Source organism: Megalobrama amblycephala, linkage group LG24 (assembly GCF_018812025.1).
Source record: "Megalobrama amblycephala isolate DHTTF-2021 linkage group LG24, ASM1881202v1, whole genome shotgun sequence".
In the NCBI taxonomy this organism is placed as follows: Eukaryota; Metazoa; Chordata; class Actinopteri; order Cypriniformes; family Xenocyprididae; genus Megalobrama; species Megalobrama amblycephala.
In genome coordinates, this window is record NC_063067.1 from 21671397 (window position 1) to 21692055 (window position 20659).

Genomic DNA, 20659 nt, shown 5'->3' on the forward strand with positions numbered 1-20659 from the left:
TGAAAGAGTGTTAAATAGAAAATCCATCCTGCATGCCTCCCTCTCTTCCTCTCCCTCGCTCTCATCTCTCGCTCCCTCTCTCCTCTGGCCTTTTTTTAATTAGACGGTTCCCTCGGGAGCTGGCGGCCATTTCCGAGGCTGGCGTGTGGGCCTGAGTGATCGGGTCGGAGGCACCACGACAGATATTAATGTGTGCAGGCCCGCTGTATTGATCTGTTTATTGCACTGCCCCGCGGGGGCCCAGACTGACAGCGGACAAACCTCTAACAGCCCGTGAGAGGGAATAAAAGAGAATGAAAAAAAAAAAAAACAGAAGAATCTACTTTCAAGGAAAAGCAGCAACGCCTGTCATTTGGTCACACATATTCCAGATGACCAAAATAATTAGTAGTCTGTCCACACACATTATTACCAGCTGGAAATAATCAGGCTAAAGCTTGTAGATGTGTTTTGGAAAATGGTAGCTGGTTCCCAGCACATCATTGATGCTCTTAGACCATCTCGGACTGGTAACAAACCTTCTAAAAACCAGCAACCATGTTCCAATACACACCTATCAGCTTTCCAGCATGGTAAAACAGCCCCAAAATCCACAAAACTCAAAGCTGCTCTGAAGCCCTTTTCCTTGGTAGCCCAGCGATGAATTATTCCCTTTAACCTGCAACAGAGTCAGCACAGGGTCATCTGGGGCTGCATGTACAAGCACACCAGTCATCCAAACAGTGACATCCTGACACCCATGCAACCATCTCCCACCCACATTCACACTTCGTCCTCTGTCACACCCCAGATTTGCATCTTCTGAGTCAGTGTTACTGTAGAATCTTTACCTATCGAGATCTGGTTTCCTCTGCACCACGTACACGCAGGGCTTCCGTGGCAAAGCACTGGCAAGCCTTTGAGAGCTTCTGTATTGCCAGGAGCAGCTGACAGACACAGCACTCATCTGCAATTCTTTCAGGGGGACGACAGATCCAAAGAAAACTGAGAGCAGCCCGTGCCTTTTTCTTTTACTGACCTCAAACTTTCAAATGGTAGTATTTGTGTATAGAAAGTGTATATTATATATATTAAAAGAAAAACAGATATCATCAAGGTTAATTATCATAGAGATATTTTGCATTTAAAATTCATGCCAAAATTCGAACATGGGCTCCATCAATTTGAATGGCCACGTTTGAGTACCTAGAGCAGCCTCCTCATAGCCAAAGCTAAAGGTGCACAACACCATATCCATATAATCCCCCCCCCCCCCACCAACTCCAACACTCACAAAAACCTATCCGTGCCTCCTTCACGGCCTTTCATTTCAGGGCCTCCACTTCAAACACATGAAAGGATGCTCTGCGGGGATCCAGGCGAGAAAGAACGAGGGAGAAAAGAAAGAGAGAATATAAAAGCAGGGCTGTGCATAGAGAGTTCTTGGGGAGTGTGTGCGTTTGTCTGGGGGGAATGGTCAGAAGGGCCTGGCCCTACTCTCTGCCTATGTCAAGGGCTCTTTGGAGCCTACCGTATAGATCCCCGCACTGCATCAACACTTCCCGACACACTTCAGAGGCACACACGAGGGGGTGAGTTGAGTGGAGGGGTATAAAGACGAAGCCACAAGGAAGGTGCAGAGATATGAAGGAAAGGAAAGGAGCCAGATAGAAAGAAGGCATCTCAAAGGAGAGAGCAAGGAGATGGAGGCACGTGGAGGTAAAGAAGAGAGGAGAAAACACACAGAAACACAGCTGGGGTTGACGCTTCCCTGCGCCAGAGAGGTTTCTCTGAAAACTCACTCCCGAAAAGTCAAAAGCAGCTCTGTGTGAGCTATGGTGCTGGAGAAACAACAAAAAAACCCAAACAAGAACATAAATTAAAAGCGACTTGAGGACAAAGGGGGAAAAACTAGTAAAATATGAAGGAGTGGGAAGGGAATGCTTGGGGCTGACAGCCAGCTAGAAGAACCAAATTTGTCACAAGTGCAAATCTAAACATTAAAAAATGATTGAAGGTGAAAACTTATAAAAGCTTCAAATTATATAAAAACAATTATAAAAAATTTTCATTATTGATTCACCTTTGTGAAGTATCAAACCTGTATTAAAACAATGGACTTCAATAAATGGGGAGTGCAGATACTATAAAATGGTTGATGTGACTTCAAAAAAGATGCAAATGCACCACAAAACCATAATAGTGGTCCACATGACTCTATGTTCAATATATACATATTTACTGATAAAATTTCCCTCCAGCGAGCTGTTAACAGCTGTGACCAGATTGAGTCAATGAGTTGAACCCGAGAACCAAGTTTGATTTGTAAATCAGTTGATTTAATTATAAAGGACTACTGCTATAGATATCGATATCAGAATCAGATGTTGTCAATGATGTTGTCAGATGTTAATCATGTTGTTTAAAAGATTTATTTTTGGAATTATTGAGATATTGGATAGTATAGTGAAGACAGGAAACAAAGTGGGAAAGAGAGGGGGACGGGATCGGGAAAGGTCTACGAGATGGGACTCAAACTCAGGTCACCCGAAGCGCAACCACGCAAAAGACTTGCCTTGAAGAATTTGAATGATAGTTTTAAGGGGCTTTTTGAAACTTTGAAACCTCAAACACTGTTCATTGTAACTGCATGAAAAAACGATCAGTACACACACAGTATTTCACATTTTTGTCATACAAGTCATAAAAATCTAGAACGACGTGGTTGAGTAAATGATGACGTAATTTACGAATACCTTGAAAAAAACTGAAGAAACATCATAGATCTGTACAGTAGACCATTAGGTAAAAAGGTGAGAATGGGTATCTCGCTCATCAAAGTCTTGGCAGCCAGGCATGTTGGCAGTGGTTGACTGGCACGGCCTTATCGTAGGCTTATGAGCTCAGCATGCAGGGGCAAGCCAGCACACTTGCATTCCTAAGGGGAGGAACAGCATCTTGGCCTGGTGAGTCTGTTTTCAATGGCAACCATTATGAAACCATACACCTGACATTTTTCCAGAAATCTAGGGGAGGGACCGACGGTGACCCCGCAAATCACGCGGCTGCTTTCTCTCGCTGGATTTCCCACAGACGGGTAAACGCCCTGCCTTTTCTTCTCGGATTCAGATTCCTTTCTACAAATAACCACACCTTTTTTTAGGTGGTTGCGGTGGATGAGAGGACTAGAGATGAAGAGCAGAAGGAAGTTCAGCTCGGAAAGTGAAAGCAAGGAGAGAAGAAATGACAGAATCGGGAAGGGAACTGTGTGTGAATTTGTCCACAACATGCCTTGGTGTGATGGTAGACATACCTAGGAACATTTAAGCGGAGGTGACAGGAGAGCACGGCATCTCTGTCATAAAATCCCAGACACGAATAGCACATATAGTGGCACTAATTTCTTACAGATGTATGAGAGAGGCAATTAAACTCTTTATAGCGTTTCCCTCCTTTGGATTTGCAAGCAGTAATTAAGAATCATTACTGATCAAATAAAATTTAAAGTCGTATGCTCTCAGATTTAGCAAGAATGTGAGATTGATTAAATTTATGCTACCGAAAAAAGGCCATAAAAGCTGGAGGCAATTAACGGTTTCTGCGAGAAAAACGTCAACAAGGCTCTAAAAAGCAGTTAAGATGTAACCAAACAAATAAAACAAAATGATGCTCACTAAATTTCGGTTTACAAATCTTACAAATCCGCATCCGTTAACCCTGGTACCTCGTCAGTGATCGTAAATTTGAAAAGGCATGAGAAAAAAAAGAGCAAAGGAGCCATTTTCATGGTGTTGGTAATTTAGAGGGTTGGCTTGCAGCCAATCAAAGGGCCAAATCGATCCAGTCGACCTCAGGGCCCAATGGCAGTGTTATTTACTACTGTGTGTGGCAGTAGTCACAGATCACCCACTCTGACATCCTACCGTTGGGTGGGCTGAGACCACAAATAGAATTGTCAGTAATCTCTGCAGTCAAGCTCTAGCTGTTTGTGTGGTATCCAGGAATAAGACTACATGGGTAATTAGAGCGGATACAGAGACAAGCTCACACACACATACACAGGTGACGCACACTCACCGTGGCTTGGGATGCCCATGTTGTTTGCCAGCTGGTACAGGCGCTGCTGCTGCTCCTCATAAGAGCCATGCTCGTTCAGAGCTGACATCATGCGCCTGTAGTGCTCCTCGGGGGTCATGTGACTGCCCGGCTCCAGCGCAGGCGTGTGAGAGTTCTCTGTGGGATGAGAGGAAGCAAAATTGAATCAGCTGTTTCAAACTGTGTGATCTTATGTGAGATGTTTGAGTATTTGAGTGAGATGATGTGTGGTTCTCCTCGGTACGCTGGGCGGCAGTAACTCGAGCCAGCGCATGGGGAGAGACTCTTGGGGGAGAGATGGGGAGGAGGAAGAGAGGTGGAAGGGGGATATTTTACCCTCCTCATTGAAACTGGAGCTTGGCCCCGGGCAGGCGAACAGAAGCAGTGTGGCCCAGCGCAGGAGACTGGGGGGAGTGTGTTCTGCCAAGCGCCAGATAATCCACCCGAGAGGCTTCAGGTGTATGTGTGAGTGTGCTCATGTGGACGATGTTTTGAGGCATTGTGAGTATGAACAGTTCTGCTGTGGGTGTATGTGCGTGTGTGAGAGAGAGATATTTTTAAGAATTTCTGGACAAGAAAAAGAAATGCATATATATATATATATATATATATATATATATATATATTATCAAATTTATCAAAAATACAATAAAAACTAATAATATTTGCTCAACATTTTTTTCAGGATACTTGATGAATAGAATAGAATTTATTTGAACTAGAAATCTTTTGTAACATTATAAAAGTTCTTACTATCACTTTTATCAATTTAATACTATATATATATATATATTCTGTATATAGTATTTATAAGAAAATAAAATAATATATTTAATATATATTCAGAAATGTCCATTCAGTTCATGAAAGGAATAACATGAGACATGACGGTCTGTATCTGAGGTGGAAAAGGTGGTCTGTGTCAGTGAACAGTTTGTGTTAAGTCCAGCCTTTGCAGTTTTTCTGTCTGCTTTAGTCATTACCTGCTGCACTGAGATCAGTGCTACCTTCCAGCTGTGTTTGTGTATTTCTGTGTGTGTGTGTGTGTGTGTGTGGGAGGTAGGACCTTAGACAACAGCAGCTGCTATGCTCTCAATCTACACACACATGTGCACACAAAGGCATACACATTGCTATGTTGTTTGGGTGTGGTGATGGATCACAGACACGCAGACACAAGACATTAGATCAGCGGCATTCCAAAGCCATGCTAATCCACAGCGGGTGACCGACGCAAGCCAACTGTAATTCACAGGACTAAAACACACATAACACCCATTTATCATTCTCACTGCAGCAGCCGTGCTGATTGGCTACACGGTGACGAGTGAGCAGGTAATGCCTCAAAATAAAACGCTGTCTAAACACAAGAGATCTCAGACCACTGATTATTGGGCGTCGATGTGTTTTGACACATATATACAGATGTCACATAGTAGATGCAGTTATGTGAAACTCTTATTAGAATACTGAAATTATATTTAATTTAATTGCCATCATAATTATTTGTATATTCACTTTTTGCGAGCAATTTACCCACCCTTTGCAGCTATAACACCTTTCATCCCAAAGGTGTTCTATCAGGTTGAGGTCAGGACTCTGTGCAGGCCAGTCAAGTTCCTCCACACCAAATTCGCTCATCCATGTCTTTATGGACCTTGCTTAGTGCACATAGTCATGTTGGAACAGGAACTTTCCACAAAGTTGGGAGCATGAAATTGTCCAAAATATCTTGGTATGCTGAAGCATTAAGAGTTCCTTTCACTGGAACTAAGGGGCCAAGCCCAACCCCTGAAAAACAACCCCATACCATAATCCCCCCCTCCACCAAATTTTACACTTGGCACAATGCAATCAGGCAAGTACCGTTCTCCTGGCAACTGCCAAACCCAGACTCATCCATAGGATTGCCAGACAGAGAAGCATGATTCGTCACTCCAGAGAACATGTCTTCAAGGCTCTAGAGTCCAGTGGCGGCGTGTTTTACACCACTGCATCCGACGCTTTGCATTGCACTTGGTGATGTAAGGCTTGGATGCAGCTGCTCGGCCATGGAAACCCATTCCATGAAGCTCTCTATGCACTGTTCTTGAGCTAATCTGAAGGCCACATGAAGTTTGAAGGTCTGTAGCTATTGACTCTACAGAAAGTTGGCGACTTCTGGGTTTAGATAACATATTGAACTTTTTATAACATACATGAGAGTATGAGTTATTTGTATACCTCTTTTAAAGAGCTACAAGATTAACAAAAACACTGTTCTATCCAGATGTATCACAACGTGAAAAAAAAAACTTCCAGGTTAAATGCACCACAATGAATTTGGACATACTGAGTAACTCTGCCCATAGTAAAATCTCACTGGAACAAAATACTGTCACACAGAATATGCTCTGATTGGCTGTGATTTGCATAGTATTTTCAGTTTTAGTGTGGCAGATACATTTCATTAAAACTTTGGCCACATCCACACGAAGCCAGAACTTTTCCTATCCGATCTTTTTTTTTTCCTTGTCTCAAGAAATATCTGCCTTCACAAAACCACTGAAACTGACTCAAAACGATGTAGTATACATGCCAGACCAGTATGTGGTGCTGTAATTCGGCCACAGAGATACACTAAAAATTTACCGGCCATAAATATTTTTTCCAGTAATGAAACATAGATTAATCCTTATTAAAGTTACAAGAGCAATGAGTGATTGTTCTTTGTCTTTTGTTGTTTGATTAACATTAAAAACACAGACAGCAGAATGAATATTAGCTGCTGTCACTTTAAGAGTTAATGCATGGATCTTTAAGAGTTAATGCATGGATAAACTCTTACACATGCGTTATATTTCTCAACTGTTTAAGTTCACTTAAGACATAACTGACTATGTTTACGAGGATACTTGCCAAACGCTTTGACATAATTTTGTCAAATAATATCTTCTCAAGTGCAAGAAGATGTGAAAAAGAGTTTCTATTCAGTATTCGCACACTTTTTGATACACAGATTTCTGGCTACGTGCATTTGTGCACAGGAAACTTCCCACACAGCTCGTGAGTTATGAACTGAGCTCACTTTTGCGTATTCTTGCTCTTGAATTTTTTTAATTGGCAAGGCTTAAACTTTTGCGACTGGATTGTTTTGAAACAAAACAAACATTATTAACAAATTAACCAAAAAATATGTTACAATTTGCAGGACTGGTCACCTCACTGGTCTGAAGAACAGATCCAGATCACTGCCTGCTCAACTCTTCCTGCTAGATGTTTGATTATATTTGACTTGGTGTCACTGAGTCTGCCTGATGTTTCTGCTGCCTGCCTGTTATGCTGTTTCACCTCATTAGCTCAGCTGGTTGACAATACCCAGGAGCATCACTGATTTACATTTTAGTTAAATATTAAGATTTAAATGTTAGCATGAAGATATTGATTTTGAGCTAAATTTTAGATTAGATTACTTCACCCAACTAAACATTACATTTACAAATGATGTCCAAAAACACAGTAACCTCAAAAACATGGGATTATCGCACAAACTCAAACACATTCATGAAGGAAGGAGGAAGGGGGAGGAAGTCGAACATTACCCAATCCTCCTTACTGTGTGTGTCCCTCATTCACTTGCTCTTTTTTCTCTCCAACAGACCACTGCAAAATATATTAGAATAATCCTAAACTGGACTTCTTGGATTTGAGCCTCCTGTAATACCTAGCTGAGTTATGACGGTAGTATGGATGTGGGACATGCACGCAGTATGTTCCACCCTAAAGAAGAACCTGAGAGAGCCTGTTTTACAATAGAACAAGGGTGGGCAACCTGGAGTGCCGCTGCAAAGTTTAGCTCCCACCCTGATAAAAGCTCACCTGCCTGTAGCTTATGCTGCCTTCACGTACTATTGGAAATTTGATAATTCCCACTTCTGAAGTCATGATTACGAGCTCACCGCTTTCAAGTTTTGAATTGGGAGGGCGTTCATGTGCAATTTTTACCTAGGAAACTAGTATTTACGATAATCCCGAGAGCATGTGAAGGTAGCATTAGTAATCCTGACGACACTGATTAGCTTGTTCAGGTGTGTTTGATTAGGGTTGGAGCTAAACTCTGCAGGACAGTGGCCCTCCAGGACTGAAGTTGCCCATCCTGCATTACAGACTGCGAAGAGTGTCACAACTTTAAATCAAATCCTGTTTTCCGAACTTTTTGTCTCTACGAGCACCATCAGAGTAATCAGACCAAACAGTTCTTACAGAACTCATCCCATTCACCTCTACTAGATCTAGATCCCTGCTGCTTTGACCATACGACCACAAGAAGCTCTTTTAGCAGGTCTAGGTGAAGGTGAGTGTGTTTGGTTAATGACTGTGTCCAGAGTCTCAGCGATCCAGCACACATTTATGCAAAACAGCAAATCCAGCTTCAGCAACACTCTTACTTTATTGATTTTCAACTCCTACAACACCCACTCAACAACAAAAACTCTCCCTTTCTGAGCGTCGGCACCCAAGCGTGGAGGTATGTTAGTTAGAAGGGTAGGAAATAAAGAAAAAAAAAAAAGAGAGAATCCATCTAAATTCTTCTATAAATGTTTGAAAGTCTGAGAACACATTGCAAACCTGGCATTCAAAATCTTATTTAAATTTGGAAGTACATTTCTGAGAACACATTTTGAAACAAAGAAATCATTCTAGATATTAATCAATATTTCAGGTATTCTAGGTCACTAATCAATTAATCAAATTTGTGACACTGATCATGTGACTCAAGACATTTAGATTTATGTTAATTTCTCAATTTACAATTAACATTTGACTAAACTTTTCGGATCCAAACTCTCTCTATATATATCCTATGAATTAGCAACGCCGCACTTGTGAACTCACCACACAGAGTGTGCGCAAAAGTTAACAGGAGGGGGGAGGAGATGCCTGTCTTCCACTGAGCATTGTTCTCTCCTCCCTCCTCTTACTATCTGTCCACCCCTTCTCTCCACTCTCGTTCAATCTCACCCCATCTATTCCCACCTACTCCATCTTACGCACTAAGGTTAAACAGCTCTGATTGTAGCACATTTTCATCTCCAGCACACATACGCACATGCACACACATGCACGAGAGGGGCCCCTACCTTTAGGTGACACGCTGCGGGACTTCTTGCTGTCAGATGGGCACTCGCTGCTGCTGTTGGGGGAGTAGGCTCTCCTCTTGCCTAGAATGTCATCTGTGGAAAAAAAAAAGAGGTTAGGGGGATTCAGATGCGGTCAGACGGCCCCTAAACCCCTCGGCATGCAGTTCACCGCCTGGCTCTGTACCTGCATACATGATAGAGCTGTGAGAGCGACTAAAGATACGAAGAGATGAGAGGGCCCTGCGCCAGCGTGAATGACAGATCTGGTTCTTACTCAGCCAAACGAGAGATTCTTTTGCCCGCTCTCTCTCTTTCTCCTATCTCGAACAAACACGCTCCCTCTCTTTTGCACTCACCCTCGCTCTCTACCGTTGTTTCTTGCCTTCTGACTATCTATCTCTCTATCTGTGCATACAAACGCTCTTGGTCTTCACACCGGCCTAATACGGAGTAAAATGACAAGAAATGACAAGGCAAGCGAGAAAAAAAAAAGGAAATAAGTAAGCGGTCTTGGCTTCTATCAAACTCCTGTTGTCGCGCTATTATGCCTTTTTGCTTTTTTCACTCACTCTCACTCTCTGTTTTCAGTGAATATAGAGCTCACACCTTTTGCTAATCTCTTCCTTCCTTTCTATCACTCTTTCTCTCCCTCCCCCTTTTCTCTTTATCTCTCTCTCTCTCTCTCTCTCTCTAGAAAAGTGGAGGCTGTCTGCACTAGCCTAATGCAGCGCTCTAGTGAGCCGCTGGTGTCTAGTGTACGATTACAGCACCCTCCTCCCCCCAAACACATCTCAAATCAATATCCTGCTAATCATGCTGGGAGGGGTGCTGCTGAGAGCATGGTGGTGCATGCATGCAGGAAGGAAGAGACCGTTTGTCATTGCACTCTCCTCTCCCTCTCTCACTCTCTCTCTTTCTGCCCTCATGCGCCACATGAAGTAAAAAAGTCAAAGCCACAGAGTTATGCTCTTCCTTTTGTCTTTTGTTGTTGTCTGATTCTTTATCTAATGGGATTGCGTAATAAATTGAGACAAAATGGATTATACATGTTGCTTGTATTTGAACTTTTATTGTATTTATTGTGTTTTATTGTCTATAGATATCATAAAAAGTTATTTTAAAAACATTTATGGTGCCCTGTGGGGGCATCATTTTAAAGACAACATAATATTGCTCAACAAGCGCAGTTTTCTTTCTTATGCTGACGTATTTCCTATTGAAACATGATATTTGAATGCAACATTGACATGTTGTCTTTTTCCTTTTTAAATAGCCAATATGATTTGTTACTTTCTAGTCAGTAGCAGGTGGTATAAAGTGCAACAGTTGGGTTACAGAAGTAATATCCTGTTCATTTTATCCATTGGGGAATTGATTTGTAACAACTTATAAATCGCTAAAGACAGATCTACTGTGAGCTACGAGGTTATTAATCAATGGTATATGCTTTTGATGAAGCCATCAATTCTGTCATTAATTACTCACCCTCATGTCGTTCCAAACTCGTAAGACTTTCGTTCATCTTCGGAACACAAATAAAGATCTTTTTGATGAAATCAGTTCCACAAAAAGATCTTTATTTGTGTTGAACGAAAGTCTTACGAGTTTGGAACAACATGAGGGTGAGTAATTAATGACAGAATTTTCATTTTGGGATGAACTAACCCTAATGAACTTAAGGAGTGTAGTAGCATTAGCCTCACAGCTAACAGATTTGAACTAAAAAGCCACAAAACTCTCATTTTTATTTCACAGGGTCTTTAAAGGAAGCCATTATAACAGATAACCCTTACATGTAAGCCATGAATAAAGCTCTACACATCAAAGAAGAGTGAAGGGGGAGATTCTTGCATGGCAACAAAACCGAGAGAGGCTGCACCTTCGTATATGTCCGACACAAAAGTACAAACTACTCTCTCGCACCCCTGCCTCTCGACACCAAGCGTACGGTTCATCCCTCTCTCAGATAAGAGTGCTGGAGAGAGACACATAGAGAGAAAGAAAAGCAAGCCTGCGCTTGAAAGGGCTTTTGGAGTGGCAGAGCTCGGTCTGGGATTCTTTGTGGGGAACGAGCTTTACTAATGACGCTGTTTGATGTCTTCTCATCGGGGGGGAAGGCTGTCTATCCCACTCCAAAGAGAAAAAGGGGCCTCTCTAATGGGCCCCCATATCCTCTCCTAACCTCCGCCCAAAGACAACAACAACACTCCCTCCGTCTGTCTCTCACTCCACTTCTCCCTTCGTCGGCCTTTGAGGTGAAGAATCTCCCTTGGCGTATTCAATTATTTTCCGCTCTCTATCTTCGCGTAGAACTGATACGATCGCTGCATAAGTGTAAAACTATAGCAATCGGATGCTCCTGTCTCTTTTGCTTCTCAAGCAATGTGCAAAAACTTCAGATAAGCCAGTAAAGTTTTAGTTTAAAAGGTGTTAAATGATATAATATGAGTTAAAAGGAGCACATGTCTGGTTCGGTGTGGATGAAGGAGAACTTACAAATAGGGTTGTGAAGGTACCCAAGACAAAAAGGGTTGGGAAACACTTCTACAAACCACAGGACCCTCTGGTTTCTGTACAAGCTATGTTGATCTCTCTTCCTCCCTGTATGTCTCTCTTTGACCCTAATCTCTTAGCGGTGTCTTTCCCACAGGGCTCAGCCACCCTAGTGCTGCTATCTCCAGCCCAGCCTGTTCTCCAAGCTCCATCACGTCTTATCAGGCAACCTCCTGCCTGCCAAGACTCCCAAAGCCCTGGGCTGAGTCCAGTTCCTCTTCATCTCAACCTCCATCTCCATCTCTTCGAAATCAACGGTCCTGAACTGTCACTCAGACCTACAGCTCAAACTCACACAGCACTGTCCCCCGAATCAAACCCCCCAAGTGATTAAACACAAACTTTAAAACCCTTAAATTCTCATGGTATGATTTGACAGTGCGGGACAAAGTGATTTGCGGTACGAAATGCTTTCGTAAGTGAGAGGGGGAAAGTTTTTGAGCAGGGCAGTGTGCCTATGGCGTCGTCGCAGGCGGAGAGGAAACCTGGCTCCGGACCGCACTCTTTGTCTGCTCTTAGCACTTTGGTCTCTAGCTGAAGTAATGCACTCAACAAAAGAGGAGTTTGGGACAGTGAGGAGGAAGCAGTTATTCTGCAAGGAGGAGCTGGAGGCGGGAAGTGACACTGACTAACTCACAGTTTCTTTTCTCCTTATAAACCTCCATGTTAACTGTTCTAATCCAGCAATAGTCAGAAAATAAAAGGTAATTTTGCATTTTTACACAATTTTGAGTAAAATGTCATATATTTGTAAGTCCTAATTCAAAAATGGATTAAAAAAACGCAGAAAAAAGGTAATTTGCCTTCACTGGAAATGGAACGTCGAGTTGAGAGCATTGCAATGTGAGAGTATTTCTCACAGTATTTTCTGTTGCTTTTCCACACATAACATTAAGCTAAATTTGGAATAGCATATCAGCCTACGACTCATAAAGATGAAATAGTAATAGTATGCTAGTACACTATTTTTCAAACTAAACCTTGGTCTTTTTATACAAACTTTTTTTTTTTATATATATATATATATATATATATATAAGCACACAGACATACTATTGTGAAATATTGTTAAAATTTAAAATAACTGTTTTCTATTTTAATATATTTTTAAAATCTATCCTAATTTATTACAGTGATGTCAAAGCTGAAATTTTAGCATCATTACTCCAGTCTTCAGTGTCACATGATCCTTCAAAATACATTCTAATATTCTGATTTGCTGTTCAAAAACATTTATTATTATTCTCAATGTTGAAAACAGTTGTGCTGCTTAATATTTCTGTGGGAACCAGGATATATATTTTTGCATCCTTGCTGAATTAAAGTGTTTAAAAAACTTTTGAATGGTAGTGTCTCATGGTTTCCACAAAAATCTTAAGCAGCACAAACAACACTGATTGTTTATAACATTAATAATAATAAGAAACGTTTGTTGAACACCAAAGCAGCATATCAGAAATCAGCATACTACTGAAGTAATTTTATTTAATATTTTTATATAATATGCATGTATATTTTTATGGATTTGTTAGGATGTTTTATGTAAGTGATTTACGGTGTATTCGGTTAAGGCCCATCCTTAGGTAAAATAATGGTCGTGCACAGGACAAGTAGATTTGTGGGAGGAAAAAACATAAACATCATTGACTGGACACTTCAATTTTTATACAAACTTTTTTAGTTAAAATTTGCTATACATACTTTATATACCTCTCTACCCTGAAATTTAGTGCTCATTCAAAAAATAAATGCAAAATACAGCTTCAAAGAGCTTCAAAAATCCACAGCAGCAGCAAAAATACTGCGCTCTCTCTCTGTCTCACAGTGTGCTCAAGGGAGAGGCAGGGTTTCGGCAGCGCCTGTCTGCCTCAGGGTCAGAGATTTTAAGGCGGAAAGCCTTTAATACCAATTAAATGTTGCCTCTTAAAGCTGTGATGCTCACATTTAACACCAAACAGGGAGGCTCGGAGCTGCCTCGTGCCTCAGCCATGTTACCCAACTCACGGAACGGCTCCTGTCGCCAGCACTGCTGCTAATTCCTTTAAACTCCAGCCTAGGCGGTGCGGAGCTGGGCCAAAACAAGGGCAGAACTTTAATAAAGGGAGGAGAGGAGAAAAGAGAAGGCTAGATGGATAAAGAAATAGCAAAACGACTAAATGAGTGGGAGAGCGGGAGGCTCTTGGTTTTCTCCTCCTTCTCCCTTTGCTCCTTCCGTCTCTCTCCAGCTACTGACAAGTTGGACAGGCCACACTCCTTAATTCCCTTTTCTTATTCCCTTAATCTGTCATCTTTATCAGGCAGGGGAAGTGGCGGGCGGCGCGGCGGAGCCCCAACCTCCAATCAATCTCCACATTACAGCTGACAGAATGGTGCTAATAACTTATTGATCCCCCTGTTTGCGGGACTCGGCCAGAACTGAAAGGATGGCATTGATTGGCTATGGGGGGGGGGGGGGGGAGCAGCACGGCGCTTCCGCCAGCCCAGAGGATTCAGAACCGCCCCCCTCTACTGCCGCTCCCCCACTGAGAGCCTTAGGGGAGAGACAGACAGAAAGAGAGAGAGACAGAAAATGAGGGAGGGAAACGAGCAGAGAGAAAAGAAAGAGATCAAAATCATGGGAAAGAAAACAACAGAATAAGGCAAAAAAAAAACTGAGGGAAAAATAAAGACATGGAGACAAAAGGTGTTTGAGGAAAATGCAGGAAGATGCAGAAAAGGCAGGCAGAGAATCGCCAGAAAATCAACAGATATAGAAATGGTAAAAAAAAAAAAAAGTATAATTATGGTTGCACTGTATGACGGTAGCATTTACTAGGCCAGACTGCTTTACAGAATCAGAGTGATGAAAAAACATTGAGAAATGTGAAAATTCAGAGTTGAACGTATCCCAAACAAGTCTAGATAAAAATAAAAAAAATTTGTTTTTAAGGGATTGTTAGACACTAGACTCTAGAAATAGAGTTTACTTGTCTGCAGTTGTTGAGCAACATGTGACTTAGACAACCATGCAGAGAATTCTGGGCCGAGAACGGTTTGTAATCGTGCTGTGCCGTACCAGGGTCAAGTGGAAACACAACTGGAACCGTTCCTTACCATTCTAACAACCGTTCGGCCTGACTGTGGAAAAGCGGCTATTGATCCAGCACATTACCACAGCTTCTAATGTAGCTCATCCAATCAAAATTTAGAGCTGGAACTTTCAGTTTCATAAAATTTGTTTTACTGTTTGGAATATACTATTTTTAACTCAAGTGGTACATAATGTCAAGCTGTTTTTTCACTTATTTATAATTCCAAATAAAATATATAGTTATTTAAAAATATTTTACTATATATATATATATATATATATATATATATATATATATATATATATATATATATATATATATATATATATATACACACACACACACATACTATTGTGAAATATTGTTAAAATTTAAAATAACGTTTTCTATTTTAATATATTTTTAAAATCTAGCCTAATTTATTACAGTGATGTCAAAGCTGAAATTTTAGCAACATTACCCCAGTCTTCAGTGTCACATGATCCTTCAGAATACATTCTAATATTCTGATTTGCTGTTCAAAAACATTTATTATTATTATCAATGTTGAAAACAGTTGTGCTGCTTAATATTGCTGTGGGAACCATGATATATATTTTTGCATCCTTGCTGAATTAAAGTGTTTAAAAAACTTTTGAATGGTAGTGTCTCGTGGTTTCCACAAAAATCTTAAGCAGCACAAACAACACTGATTGTTTATAACATTAATAATAATAAGAAACGTTTGTTGAACACCAAAGCAGCATACTACTGAAGTAATTTTATTTAATATTTTTATATAATATGCATGTATATTTTTATGGATTTGTTAGGATGTTTTATGTAAGTGATTTACAGTGTATTCGGTTAAGGCCCATCCTTAGGTACAATAATGGTCGTGCACAGGACAAGTAGATTTGTGGGAGGAAAAAACATAAACATCATTGACTGGACACTTCAATTGCAGTATAAACATGCAAATGCTGCGTCTTCAGAAAGTAGATTAAGATTATAACATACAAATTCAGGGAATCTACATTTATTCGCTGGTCCAGATACACAACAGACTCCCGCAGACGCTCTTGTCTGCCTTTAGGAAAGCATGAGAGCGGCAGAGAGGGAGGGGAAAAAAGCAAAAACACCTTATACGCCTATTAAGAGTCTCTGGTCTGACCGCAAAGCCACGTTTAGGAGTCTACACAGAGAGCCAGACGAGCTGCCGGCGCCCTGCCCTCCCCCCATCCCTCGCTGGGGCCAGCAGGCCGGCCGGCCGGACGGAGGGGGTGGGGGGTGGTGAGGGAGGGGGAGCGGGAGCCGCCTCTCCTCCGCCGCTGACTGGCTGCGGCTGACGCCTGGGTCAGCTCTCATGTCTGTCCCTCAGATTTAATTAACGGGCCTCTCCGGTGCAAAGCAACCCCAGCGCGGCAGTCGGCTGGCTTCCTCTTCCTCCGCCTGTCTCGCGACTCCACACTGCAGTCCACCCTCCCTTGATACCATACGACGCTCTGCTCATTCATTTGTTCTGCACTTTTCCAACCTTTTCTTCTCTCTCTCTCGCTCAATCACATACCCACAGAAGAAGTCAGACTTGAAAGGAAGTAAAAGAGACTGTGTGACGGAGAAAAAAAAAGCTGTTGGGAGTCTCACAGCTGTACAAAAATGTACACTTAGTCAACCTTTAAAATATTGGTACATGCTCTGCTTTGCAACTTATTGCCACGCTGTGGTAAAATGCAAAATGTAATAAATGTGAATTATTCTGATCATGCAAAAAGAAAAAAATACGCACGTCCAAATGGGTCTGTTCTATCCATTCGACCCTTAACCTGGCCCAGGGAAGGAGGCTCTCTAATTTCACTGGCAGACAGAATTAGATGCGCTGGGTGATCGGATTGGACTTGTTTACAGACACGAGTCTAGCTGCTTACAGCACCCGTTAAACCTCTTTTAAATGCTCAAACTGACAGATTTTGGTCATCAGCCACGCTGCAGGTGGCTTCCGCTTTTATTCCTTTGTGTCTTCTTCAATTAAGATTAACTGAGCATCTTCCATTTAAGTTTTGGGAGATTATACTAGTCTTGTTTTTAACCCAACCCTTAGATCTCTAGTCTAGTATAAACCTCCAGCCCAGTAAAGGTGATCTGATCCATCTTCAGAGCCATTAGATCTGGACTGGGACTGTTTAATGCTGGGCCAATGCCACTGTAATAGGATTTAGTCACGTATATTCACATATGGCCATTTGTCCACAAACCAATAATAGTATGACTTAACTACGCAGTATTTATTACAACCTAAAGAACTAAAAATTAATTTCAATAATAATTTCTATAAATAAATAAATTTTATAGTGCAAACTAGAAAATGACTAAACTTAGTAAACAGTTGAAATCGGAAGCTGTCTAACTGTAAACACGTATCGTTGGATAATAGTCATTTGAGACTTGTTATGAATTAAGTATTATTTAAATATTTACGTCATTCGTCATTGATGAATAAGATTTTTAAAAGTGTAAAAAATTAATGGAGATACAGTATAATTAATTTTGAAGTTTTATTAAGTGTTAACAATGAGATTATGTGGTTTTTATAATCAATTAACACTGTCGTTTTTTACAAGATGGACAAAATTTGTCACCAAAAAAGTCAGTCGGTTTAACCAAAATTTCGGATTTACAGAATGACACTTTTGGTTATACCGAATGACGATATTTTTAAACAATGCTAACAGGCTGATAGATTAGATTGCTAGCTAGCTAGCAAAAGGAAAATCAAACATTTTATATTTAGGACAAGTTTTAAAATATTACGACATTTTCCATATTTTATAGCGGTTGTACCAAATGACCCGATGTTTCGGGACATGAGTATGAGCAAGTGAAAACATGAATTTTACAAATAGTTAAGAGAGAGTTAGTTACTTTGCTTCACAACCATGTGGTCCTTTGCAGGTGTCTGAATGATGTCACATCCTGTCACATGACACTGAATGCATGACTTGATCCAAAATTGTCCCTTTATATTGGTTACTCCAAATGACATCAATGAAATTCATTTTTCCGGACATTCTTTCTCATACAAAGCAACGACTTCTACACTTAATTTTAATACAATTTTGCACTATGTTGATATATGATGTTATAAAATCATGCCAGAATAAAAAATATATACATTTATTACATTTTAAGATATTTTAATCTCAAATGAAATGGCTGTATTGGCCTTTGGACAGTTAAACCGAATGACCTTTTGACACTTCAAAATCTTTAAAATACCTTTATAAGTAGCAAAATATAATTAAAACCTTTTAGATTCAATAAAAGTGATCTAGTTGTACTACCTTACATACTTTGGATGTCTTATCTTTGTTTTTATATTATTATTAAGGCCTTTGGACAAAAAAATGACCCGTCACTTCACTGACCCATATATATATATATATATATATATATATATATATATATATATATATATATATATATATAATATATAATATATAATACGTGGGTGACCATGTGGTTCAGACTTGTATATAAACTCTAATTAAGACTATAATAAGTATAAAATATAATTAAAATTTAGAAAATATATCACTATTGTTATTAAAATAAATTACATTAAAATAGTAAAAATGAATAAATAAACTTTTTAAAATATTAAAATGCAACATAAATCCTCAAACAATACATTAAAGCATAGCTGTAAAACCAGACTGATCAAAATTACTTAACCCTTGAGTGACCATGTGGTTCAGATTACCAATGAGATTAACACAGAGTATGTCCGGTAGTCCTTCTGTTTGGTCCGAGATTAATGACAAATAAAGCTATTTACTGAGAGTAGTTTTAATGGTGGTTTAAGTTGTGTGCTAAGAGAGGCGAAGACAAGAGCATTAAGTAATGGAATGAAGATGGCCACAATGGAGCGAGTAATGAGCTTACAGCCCTCAATCATGCAAATTAAACGGAATTAAAATACTAACACGCAGTCAGTGTAATTGTTCTACATCAATCAAAGGATAAATCCTGTAAAAAACAGAATATGACTGCAATAAAACTGAATAATGTAGACAGAGAGAGACAGAGAAAGCCATAGAAATAAGTATCGCGTATGGTATCAAGTCTATAGGTGAAATACTGCATATTTCACAGATTTGACAAGTGTGTATCATAATCACAAAAGCGTTTTTCAACTACTTTCATCCAGAACACTTCCTATTCATGTCCATGTGTCTGCTTTTGCTCCATAAGTATGTTTTCACTTCATGAGGGCCATAAACACGTGGATAACAACATACCAGAACATTCATCTCCGATTATGTGTAAATGTGTCTCAGGTGTGCTCTCTCTAGGTGTGTCCTACCTGAGTGTGCGGAGGCGAGGCTGAGGTCAGAGCAGGGCTGGCCCTCGGGCATGCCGTGCTGTCGGGTGTGGTGCAGGTTGGAGATGATCGTTGAGAGGTCACTGTCACGACTGAAAAAGGAAAGAGGAGGATGGAGAAAGAAAAGGAGAGATAAGAAGAGGGAGTAAATATCCCCAGGAACTCCTAATCTCAAACTCATAATGCAAAGAAACAGCACACTCACACATTTAACATACTAGTATTTAAAAAAACCTGAAATGATCGAACTTACCCATTGAACACAACAAGAATGATGCAACAGCATAAATTAAAAACAGAAATGTAATTCCACCACAAACAACAACCTCGACTGAATCAAACACGGCCGACCTGCTGCACTTCGGTCTGGTCCCTTGAAGCTGAAACGCTTTCTGCCTTTGGCTCTTTTGCTTTGCTTCTGCATTCATTGTCTTTTGGATTTTAAGCGTATAATGAGCGCTGACAGATTCCTGTGTCAAGCAATTTTGAGTTTCATCCAGTCTCATCTTCAACCTTAAGATGTTCTAATCAACACATTCAACTCATAAGCAGTTTATGAGCTTAAAACCAGGTGATTATGGTTTTTATGATCGCTCTGCTGAAATCGTTTGGGTCTCTGGAGGCGCGGGGGATGAGTGTAATCTCTAGAGATCTGCCATTTCATAAAGGAACCCAATAAGTGCCGAATAAAAGGGGCTGGTTTTAGCATTTAACATGTGCGTGTGGATTTAGACATTAGAATGGATAATAAAATCTGTATGTAATTCCAAAGATATTTAAGAAAGTATTTATGCCCCGGTGTCAAAAAGGCTTTATACGCAGCCTTGTATTGTATGACTGCAACCACAGAACTGATCTTGTCAGCTCTTTTGGATGGGTGAAGAAACCGATGAATGCTTAGCTTGAGAGAACCCAAAGCCTAAACTCAATAAAATGTTTCAAACTTTATGAATTTATACACACAGTGGCAAGTTATACACACTATATAGGTCATATATGTCATATGGAATGGTTTTATTATATATTTCAACGTAAAAGTGACCCCACAAAGAACCAATGATATTATATTACTAATATTTAACAACAATATCTGTAAAATGGGATTTAATTAGGTCAGAGGGACATATTAAAACAATTTGAATGGACAATATATAAGGTTCGTTTGAAAAAATATATATTTTTAAATCTTTTTAAACCTATATTTTATGATCTTTTATAATTGTTTAAACATGATTCATATTCACCCTTTAAATAGACTTTTTTAATATAATACTACATTTTATTATCTTTTACATTAATGTTTCTACACATGAATCATATACACACATTAAACATGAAAAAAGACTGATAAACTGATCCCAGGCCAGTACCGGCGTACACCCCCCACACTTGTCTTCCTCACTCAGGTCGTCTCTTCAAGGCCAACTGAAGGGTTTACAGATTAGGATTGGACAAGGCCATTCCCTCAACCTCCCTTCCTC

General features: G+C 40.1%; 1 protein-coding gene across 3 annotated transcripts in view; it reads right to left on the reverse strand.

Moving 5' to 3' along the window:
* Positions 1-20659, reverse strand: part of samd11 (sterile alpha motif domain containing 11) — a 61363-nt gene that overhangs the window by 12506 nt on the left and 28198 nt on the right. For all 3 annotated transcript variants that reach the window (XM_048177554.1, XM_048177552.1, XM_048177555.1), the window contains exons 4-6: positions 19161-19270; positions 9195-9287; positions 4057-4212 (exon numbers count right to left, since the gene is read on the reverse strand). In XM_048177554.1, the coding sequence (XP_048033511.1) occupies positions 4057-4212; positions 9195-9287; positions 19161-19270 (359 nt within the window). The remainder of the gene's footprint in view (positions 1-4056; positions 4213-9194; positions 9288-19160; positions 19271-20659) is intronic.